Source organism: Nicotiana tabacum, chromosome 16 (assembly GCF_000715075.1).
Source record: "Nicotiana tabacum cultivar K326 chromosome 16, ASM71507v2, whole genome shotgun sequence".
NCBI classification, from domain to species: Eukaryota; Viridiplantae; Streptophyta; class Magnoliopsida; order Solanales; family Solanaceae; genus Nicotiana; species Nicotiana tabacum.
Window position 1 is genome coordinate 167648616 of NC_134095.1, and position 10323 is coordinate 167658938.

General features: G+C 36.0%; 1 protein-coding gene across 1 annotated transcript; it reads right to left on the bottom strand.

Annotated features, from left to right (window-relative positions):
* Nucleotides 1-6571: 6571 nt before the first annotated feature.
* On the bottom strand, nt 6572-9582 carry LOC107828324 (remorin 4.2-like). The gene is made up of 2 exons (XM_016655608.2): nt 8449-9582; nt 6572-6996 (listed from the first exon to the last, which is right to left on the bottom strand). The coding sequence occupies exons 1-2, from the start codon at nt 9187-9189 to the stop codon at nt 6805-6807; spliced, it is 933 nt and encodes a 310-aa protein (XP_016511094.2). The 5' UTR covers nt 9190-9582; the 3' UTR covers nt 6572-6804.
* Nucleotides 9583-10323: the final 741 nt, after the last annotated feature.

The window sequence follows — 10323 nt, forward strand, 5'->3', positions numbered from 1 at the left end:
GCACGAACTACATAGTCCAGAAGATCGTCAACCACTGTACTTTCTCTGAAGCACCCCAAAATCTGCAACCTTGACTTCCACACTGAGCAAACCTTCTGTAAATGTAAAGTTGTTTTTTTCCTAACACCTTTGAAACTAAAGTATTGGATTATTAAGGAGGCAGACATACCTCAAGTCCTAATCTTATCCCCTGCATGTCTCAAGCCTTAAATATGTGTAAATTATTGGGGAGACTTTCAGTACTATATATATGTGAATTATATATACATACAATTCAGGTCAAGACTGATATAACATATGACCATTCGATCCATTCATTGATAGTAGACATCCTCATTTGGCGCAAAGTCATGGGTCACAACGTCCAATAATCCACAATATTGACCTTTGTAACTCATATAAATCAACCAGACGCCAAGGTCCGTTGTACCCCTACATGATTCACTAGGTGATATTCTCAATGCATCTGCATCTTCAGACAGAACCATAACGGGTCTAGTAAATACGTAATATTTCCACCACCTCTTGGCGGAACCCATCATCTGAAACACAGTAAAATCAACCCCTATTGCTTTCAACTATTCCCATGTTCTACGATACTTCATAGCAGCAGTTGAGAAAATCATGTGGGTCCTCAGAAGGTGTACCACAGAAATGGACTGGAAATATCTTGGTAAACTTGTCCAATCTCAGCAAAGACTCAAAAGACAAGGCAGGTCTGTCATCGACCCGTGCCGCAATAACTAGTTGAGCTTCCCCAACTGGATGAGATTAAGCTAAATCATTCGTAAGCTAATGCAACACAACCCATCTAATTCCTCAAACCATTTGCAAATCTCGCATTCACCCTCATAACAGTCAATCCCACTCTTATAAGCGATCCAAACTCAAATTGCAACACGTATATTTCACTGGTAAGAGAGGACTGCCAAACAACAACATAAGGATCACACAAACTTCAAAACATCCCGCAGGAGATAATCCACTTGCTTAGCCTCAAACTGGTATCTCTCTATACTCTTCCATAATCATAACTATTACACAATCACTAACCCCCCCCCCCCTTGAGTCTGAACTCATAACACCACAAGAAGATTTACTCCACTCCACTACTAAACTACACGAGAGGTCCTTCAACATATCCATAGCTCGAGGCCATATGCTAACTCAAGACAGAAGTCAAACATCTAATAATCCTTGATACATCCTCAACAAACTCTTCCCGTCACATTTGAACAATTTTAACACATCTCGCAATCAAATCATACTCACCCCTAGTCATCCAGTCACAAATCCTACCAATAAGGACACAAATGGATATAGAAGTCCCAAATACACGTGCTCACACAATTGAAATCTCAGTACTCAAGCCACAGACAAAACCTGGCCTCAAGTCCTCCAGACTGGCCAAATATCACACACAGAAATCACATCTCGCACCTCATCCAGGGAATCACAAGCTGTTGATGCACAGTAGATACCAAGTTGTTGATGCGCGGAAGGAATTCAAGGAATTACGCTTCAAGTTTAATCAATGTCGCACGATAAGAATTCGAGAATGTGGAATTTCCTAAAGGGTTCTGCAACCTCTCGAAGATAAGTATAGACGTCTCTGTACTGATCCGCAAGACTCTACTAAACCTGCTCATGAATCGTGAGACCTATGTAACCTAGTGCTCTGATACCAACTGGTCATGACCCAAAATCTCACCCGTCATGATGGCGCCTATCGTGGTACAAGGCAAGCCTCAACTCAACATCTCAACATAGTGGAACTTTTAAATAAAGGCGGAAGCAGTTAATATTAAATAAAATCTTTTAGAACAGAATATAACTCCAAAAGTACTAAACAATCCATCCCCAAAACTCGGTGTCATTGTGTGCATGAGCATCTAAGTGATAACAACATCCGACTGATAAAACACTATCTGAAAATATACAACAGTAGAATATGAAAGGTAAGGAGAGTCAAGGTCAGTGAACGCCATGCAGCTACCTCAATAGTCTCCAGAGTCTGACTCCTCAATCAGCAAGCGCCGTGACCAGAAGTGTCTAGATTTGTACACGAGGTACATGGGGTAACGTGAGTACACCAACTCAGTAAGTAACAGAAATAAATAAGGAACTGAGAAGTAGTGACGAGCTATGCAAATACAGTTATCTCAATAACTTTCAAATAAGAGTAGTCATACTTTCAATTTAACAGTTTAATCTCATCAGTGTGTACTCAAATAAATCAGATATCAAATATTCCAAAAATATGTACGACAGGGACAAATAGCAACTAAGTGTAGCAAATAACTGAAAACAAATATGGCCTCTCAAGGCAACAGTCACTCAGCTCATCTCAACAGCTCAATCACTCGGCTCTTAGCCCTCAATAATCATACTCAATAGGTGCATGCGCTCACTGGGGGTGTAAAGACTCCGGAGAGGCTCCTTCAGCCCAAGCACTATAAACTTCACGGACAACTCACATGCTGCATGGACAACTCACATGCTATCATATACCTGTGCTCACTAGGGGTGTGCACACTCCTGGAGGGGCTCCTTCAGCCCAAGCGCTATAATCTGCACGGACAACTCACATGTTGCACGGACAACTCACGTGCTATAATATAATATCTTGATCCACACGGACAACTCACGTGTTGCACGGACAACTCATGTGCTATAGTATCAATATCTGGATCTACACGGACTACTCACATGCTGCACGGATAACTCACGTGCTATAGTATCAATATCTGGATCTGCACGGACAACTCACGTGCTATAGTATCAATATCTGGATCCGCACGGATAACTCACGTGTTGCATGGACAACTCACATGCTATAGTATCAATATCTAGATCTGCATGGGCAACTCACGAGCTGCACGGACAACTCACGTGCTATAGTATCAATATCTCACAACTAGGCCCTTGGCCTTACTCAGTCATCAATCTCTCTAGTTTCTCGGACTCTCAGAAATCATATAAACAGCCCAAACAGAAGTAATATCATGTATCAACAATAACAGTAAGAGACAAAGGCATAATAAGCAAGAAAAGTTATGACTGAATACAAACAGTAATTTAGCAGCTAATTCAGCAAGTACACGACCTCTCAGGTCTCAACAGTAATCACATAAGGCCTAAACATGATTTCTAACATGAAGTACATTCAATTTCTACGAAAACAGAGGGAACTTGTATTAAACAGTTGGTCAATTGATTCCACAGTCTCGCGGGACGGACCAAGTCACAATCCCTACAGTGCACGCCCACACGTCCGTCACCTAGCATGTGCGTCACCTCCAAAATAGTCTTACAACACAATGTCCGGGGTTACATACCCTCAGGACCAGATTTATAATCGTTACTTACCTCAATCCGAGCAAAATCCTACTCCGCAATGTCTTTTCCTCTCAAATCGACCTCCGAATGCCTCGAATATAGTCACAATAATTCGATTCACTCAATAAAAATTATAGGAATTAATTCCATATGAAATTCTACATTTTCCATTAAAAATCCGAAATTGTACTAAAAATTCACCTGTGGGGCCCACGTCTCGGAATTCGACGAAAGTTGCGAAATATGAAACCTCATCCAACCCATAGTCTAACCATACCAAAATTACTAAATTTCGATAATATTTCGACTCTCAAATCTATCCGAGAGGGTTTCCAAACTCTTCCAACTAAATTCACAGATTTAATGCCAAAACTAGTAATAGATTCGGGTAATCTAACCAAAATTAAGTTAAGAACACTTAACCCTTTGTTTTCTCTGAAAATCTCCCGAAAATCGCCTCTCCCCGAGCTCCAATTTGGTAAAAATGGAATTTCAGGTACTGTTCACGACTGTTCACGGGTACTGTTCACGACTGTTCACGGGTACTGTTCACGAGGTGCTATTTACAGGTACTGTTTACGGGGTACTGTACACGGCTACTTTACACGGATACTATTTATGTGTATTGTACAGGGATATTGTTCACGCAGGTGCGGTCATTGTTCACACGTGCGAAAAATGCAAAAACTACCTAGAACATTTCAGCAGCCTTTTTATACCCGTTAACCTTCCGAAATCCACCTGAGGCCCTGGGGACCTCAACAAAATGCATCAACAAGTCCTAAAACATGATATGGACTTAGTCGAAACCTCAAATGGCATCAAATAATGCTAAAACCGTGAATCATACCCCAATTCAAGCCTAATGAAACTAAGAACGTCCAACTTCTATATTTGATGCAAAAACCTATTCAAATTTTGCATACAAGTCATAAATGAAATAATGAAGCTATGAAAATTTTTAAAACTGTATTCTGACCCCGATATCAAAAAGTCAACAGTTGGTCAAACTTTTCCAAAAATCTTTTATTTTCCAACATTCGCCAAAATGCGCTGAATTGTCCTACGGAGTTCCAAATCCAAATCCGAACATACTCTTAAGTCCAAAATCACCATACGAAACTATTGGAATCATCAAAATTCTATTTTCGGGTCTTTTTCTCAAAAGTCAAATCTCCGGTCAAACTTAAGAAATTTTTAGCCTTAGATTTCTAAATTCCGTTAAATGGCAATAATTTGATCTAGGGACCTCTAAATTCGATTTCGGGCATATGACCAAGTCCCAAATCACGATACGGAACTACCGGAATGGTCAAAACTTTTATCCGAGTTCGTTTATTCAAAATATTGACCGAAGTCAACTCAGTTGAGTTTTAAAGCTGTAGTTCACAATTTAATCCATTTTTTATATAAAACCCTTCCGAAAATTAATACGGATTGCGCACGCAAGTCGAATAATGAGATGATTGTTTAATTTAAAGATGACATTTTGGGTCATCACATGCATAGTACCATAATCTTTGGCTAATGCATTGATCGTCTCTTAGTGATTGTATATCTTTGAACGTTATCATATTCAGCTTGACATGTGAGGGACGTTGGAGCTAATAATTGTACTCCAGATTCCAGTTCAACAACATTACTCGCAACTTTGGTTATCACTAAAATGAGGGAGAAACATATTGTACGATCTAGGATTGAGTGATAGTACTAAATTAACTTTAGTTCATCGTTAACCACAATAAATGAACTTTGTTTACATGAGTATTATTCACAAACTATACTTCAAAATCCAAAATCTGAACCTGGTTTAATATCAATTTCATTGTGCATTGATAGTTCATGGAAAAATGATAAGGACAAAATAGAGGTTCATTGATATTGTTGCTACCGTTTCTGTGGTTTTTTCCCAATCTAAGTTGTATTTAAATAGGACACTCACACATTATGAATTAAATCCAATCAAGGGGCAGACAATGTTGTTTGTATGTGACTTATCTGCCGAAGATATGGGGAGAAAGAGAGAATCTGGAGAGAAAAGGGGAGAGAGGAGAGGAAAAAAGGAAAGGGGTGTAACTAAAGGCACAAATAATGGATTGAGAGTCTTTTAAGGTGTAATGTATATATTTTGTAAACAAAACTTGTGTAGGTAGGGTAATTTATTAAACACGAACATTTAGGATAATAAAGTTTCGTGTATAGGAATGAAAAAATTTATTTATCTTTATTCTTGTCCTGGACTAGTGCATCCTTGCATTATCATTTTTCTTTCATTATCTTGTCATAAACAAATTAAGTAAAGCATTAGTGGGATTTGATTTAATATTTCAAAATTTCCCTTTATGTTACTTTACACCCTTCCTTTTCCGTTTGTTGTGAATACTGATGACTCATTAAGTATTAACAAATTAAGTAAAGCATTAGTGGGATTAATTAGAATATCATGTGTTGTTTTACACAATCTCTTTATTTGTTTGTTCCTAATTCTGACAATTCAGTAGGTAATTAGAGATAATGAATACCAAAAAGCCAGTTCCATATCAAAATATCTATGGAGGGAAGCCTTGGAGCAATGGTAAAATTGTCTTCATGTGACCTATAGGTTACGTGTTTGAGTAGTGAAAGCAGTTGTCAATGCTTATATTGGGGTAGGATATCTATATCACGCCTTTAGGGGTGTGGCTCTTCCCTCGACCCTGCGTAAATACAGAATGCTTTGTGCATCAAGTTGCCCTTTACTAAAATTCTGCAACTGAAGTCAAGCGGTGTTATGGAATTTTTCGTTTTGTTATATTATCAACTTATAATTCCGCCTATGTGAATTTGCTCATACTGTCAATACTCCCACGTTCGAATAAAGGAAAAAGATTGTGATAGGCTGTCAGAATAAATCCTCACACAAAAGAGAAACATGATTAATGAGAATTCATACAGTCGACCTCAACTTATTTAGGACTGATGCATAGTTATTTTTGTTGTTTACAGCGTGAGAGATCAAAGACAAGTGTTTAGGCAGGTGCGGAGGCGCAGTGTTGATTGCGGATTCGACTGAACCTAATAACTTTTGTTCAAACCCTGTATTTGTATTAAGAAATCCAATAAACATGTACAAATTATTAATTTAAAACTTAATAACTTAAAAAGATTATAATCTCGAACCTATAAGGTTCAAATCCTAGCCTTGCCTCTGTATTTAGGGGAGGAGAGATCATAGTAATAGTAGATTTAAATGTCCCAAAACAAAAGTTCATAAGCTCATAAAACTATATGTTTGTGTAACATCCAAAAAACTGTACAAAGTGTTTCAATACTACAATTCACTCACTCACCAAACTCGTAGAGTGCTCCAATATACTTGGTGGCGGATCCAACCATGAGTTTGTGGGATCGGCAGGAACCTAATATTTCGGATCTAACCCTTTATATATAAAGAGAAAATTCGATATACATTTCAGAACGCACTCTTTAAAAGAAGGAGCGTTTGGCTGGAGCTCTACCAACTGCTCTCATTAAGTTGGCTAATTCAAGAACTCTAGCTACTTTTGTTCCTCTCTTAGCTTCAGCTGATGCTCTTCTTTCCTCTGCTTTTCTTCTTGCATTTGCTACATCATTTTGCATTTTTTCTAGTGCTTTTGCTCTTTTCTCCTCTAGCTTCCTCTGGAAAAACATGTCACAAAAATAAAAAAATATTATTCCTCGGTTTCATTTCATAAGGTGGTCTATGTTGTTCGAATTCTTTGAAGATGTCATTGGATGTGTGTCAGATCCTTCAAAAGTAGTGTATTTTTTAAGAACCAGTACGCCGGAGCATTTTTTGAGAGCCTGAGCAACATATATGATGGTGTTTGATTGAGTATAAAGTTTAAGAAAAGAAAGGACTTTCAACTCATCAAAAATACGAACTTATGGTCTCAAACAAATGACGTTTTGTTTGACGTTTTCTATGGGCTATAAGAGCATATATACTAATAAGGATAAAATAAGAAGTTTAAAGTTAAAGGGTCTCCAAATATATAAATGTATTATTTTTTTTCTGAACATATACCGAAAAGGAAAGAGAGATATGATATATATCAAAAGTCATCATAGAACTTGTGGTATTAAACTTATCATGACATTTCTATGACCATAAGAGCATGACGTTAAGGATAAAATGAGAACTTTAACGCTAAAAAGTTTTTAAATATAAAATATGTATTGATTATTCGAAACAGACACAAGACATTTTTTTTTCTTTTCATCTTTCTCTTCTTAGTTGGAGTGTTACGTGTGAAACACGTACATAGAAACTAGTATAACCAAAAAGATCTTTTTCTTACTCATGCCGGAGCCAAAAATTTTAGTAATTGAATATTTTGTAGCTGCATAAATAGCTGACTAAAGCAAGAAAAAATTCACTTTTGAAATGAACTTATGCATTTTGTGTTTGTCCTTTAAAGTCATATGGATATAATTCATATTCAACAACTCAAAGAAATGAATTATACTGTCGTAATATTGTCGGATAGGCTGTTTAACAAAGATGGATCATAAATTATTCAATTACGTACTTCTGGTTACCTGTCTGTATAGAGTCTAAAAATGCTACATTTAGTGGAGTTTTATTATTTATGAGTTTAATTTTTATAGATAGACAGGATAATAAATATTTACATAATTAGGTTAAAAGGGCAGTACCATAAGGGGATGTTTTCACGGCTCAAACCCGTGACCTCCTGGTCACATGACAACAACTTTATCAGTTACGTCAAGGCTTACATAATTAGGTTACTTAATATGTCATTGTAGATCACTCTATTTATAGCTGTAATCGATAAGTAATCTGCTATAACATGTTAAATTATACTGATAATTAAAAAAATCATTACGCATACCTTAATATTTATCATATGAAGCTATGTCATGCTCTTTGAGTACCGACTACCGAGATATGTTATTGCTTCACGTCAAGAATTACAAATGGATTTAATTAATATAAGTTGTATACAAGTGCATACAACTTAAATTCAAATATTTTTAACCATTCGATACGTATTTCAAATATTTAAAGGGTACGAAAAAATCTTAAAAGACAGATAATATAGACGGAGAAATAAGGAGTACACATACCTCAACTTTCTTCATCCAAGAAGTTGCCTTTTGGACCTCTTCATTTTCCCAACCATTAATAACAGCATCTTCTCTCTTAAACCTATTATTAATCTTAGCAATTTTAGCAGTTTGCCATGCATTAATCTTTGATTCAACTTCTTCTTTTTTCACCCTATGTACTGTCATTTCTCCTTGTAATTGGCTTACACTCATATTTGAACTCTCACTAGTTCCACTAGTTGTACCATGTGCTCTAGGTGATGGACTTGGATCTAAATGAATATTATTATTATCTGCTACAATAGCTAAAGGATTATTTTCCTCCATATTTTCCTCTTCAAAAATCCTTCCCAAGTTGGTATGACTTGTACCTTCAGCTTCATGACTTGTACCATTGTTGTTATTTGTAGTAGGAATTGAAGATCCAGCTAGAACCAAAGCATTGAACTCTCTACTCATGGTTGTAAAGTTCTCACTTGGAGCTCCTCCTTCTGAGGACAAAGATGATGATCTATGGCTACTTGTTTCCCAAGTTTCTCTTCTACGACCAAGATTAATATTCGTCGATAGTGGTTGCCTTGGTGGTGTTAGAGCATGTATGTCTCTAATATGATCGTCTCGATGATCTTGATCTTGATTTTGATCATCATGCTGATCATCGTGATCAGTTTCTATGTTGTTGTTGTTGTTGTTGTTGTTGCTGTTGTTGTTATTGTTGCTCGTGTTTGCTATGACTAGAGCTCTTTGATCATTCAACATGTCAAGATTCTTGTTAATTTCTTGTAGGATCAAGAATAAGAAGAAGATGGTGGTGGAGGAGGAGGAGTAAGGACAAAAGGAGAATAGAAGGGTGAAAAAGAAATAACAAGCAACATAATCTTGATATTTTTTTTTTGGCTATAATTAATTAAAGAATGGTCAAAAGTGATATGAGCCACACATGCACGTTGGAGTAGTAATTGAGGAATGGGAAGAGTTCAAGAAATTTGTACTATGGTTTGAAGTGATGGTTCCATAATTTACATATACAGCTAAATAAAGTAAAGTAAGAAATATACAGCTAGAGAAAGAAAAAGTGGTGTTAGGCTAATTATGATGAGTTTTTTGGATTTTTTTGGCTTGAAATTTTTAATTGACTCCCTCATTTCATGTTAATTGAAGTTTTTTCCTCAGATTATATGCAAAAATCTTTATTTTCCCATGCTTCCATTCTTGGGGTGGGATCATCAACTATAGTATATTCTAAGGTTTATTCTTATGAGTTTAAGTTCTAAGTAGACACTAGAGGCCATGTCCGAATATATTTATGGCATGAAACAACTTACGATATGAGTCTAGCTTATTGATATATAAGAGAAAATTTAACTTAAACCTACTTGACCTTTTATTTTTATCAAAAATCCTGCATTCGAAAATTAAAATATGTTGAGCATGGGTTTTAATTGATTTAAAATTTGAACTTTATGCTTTCGTTTTTGAAATTCTACCACAACTCATTTGATTTACAAAAAATTTAAAAATGAATTATTTGTACTTATTTAACGAACTTCTTAGCATATATACAGAGTCTAGGTCAAATCTACAGGATTTGAATAAACTCATAATTACCTTCTACATTCACCCTTACTATATAATGATAAGTATGGGCGGAGCAAAAAATTATATTATATATATAATGTTAAAAAGTTTTTTTGTGTTGAATTATATAAGGATTTGAATAAACTCATACTTATTAGCCGTTGAATCCCATTAATTTCTTCGTGTGTACTTTTTTAAAAATAAAGTAATAATATTGGACCGATAGTGCAAAAACAAATTATTTTGTCTGTCTCATGTAACTTAAATCTTGACAAGAAGGACCAAATCCATAGATACTGTAAACCATAGGCACTT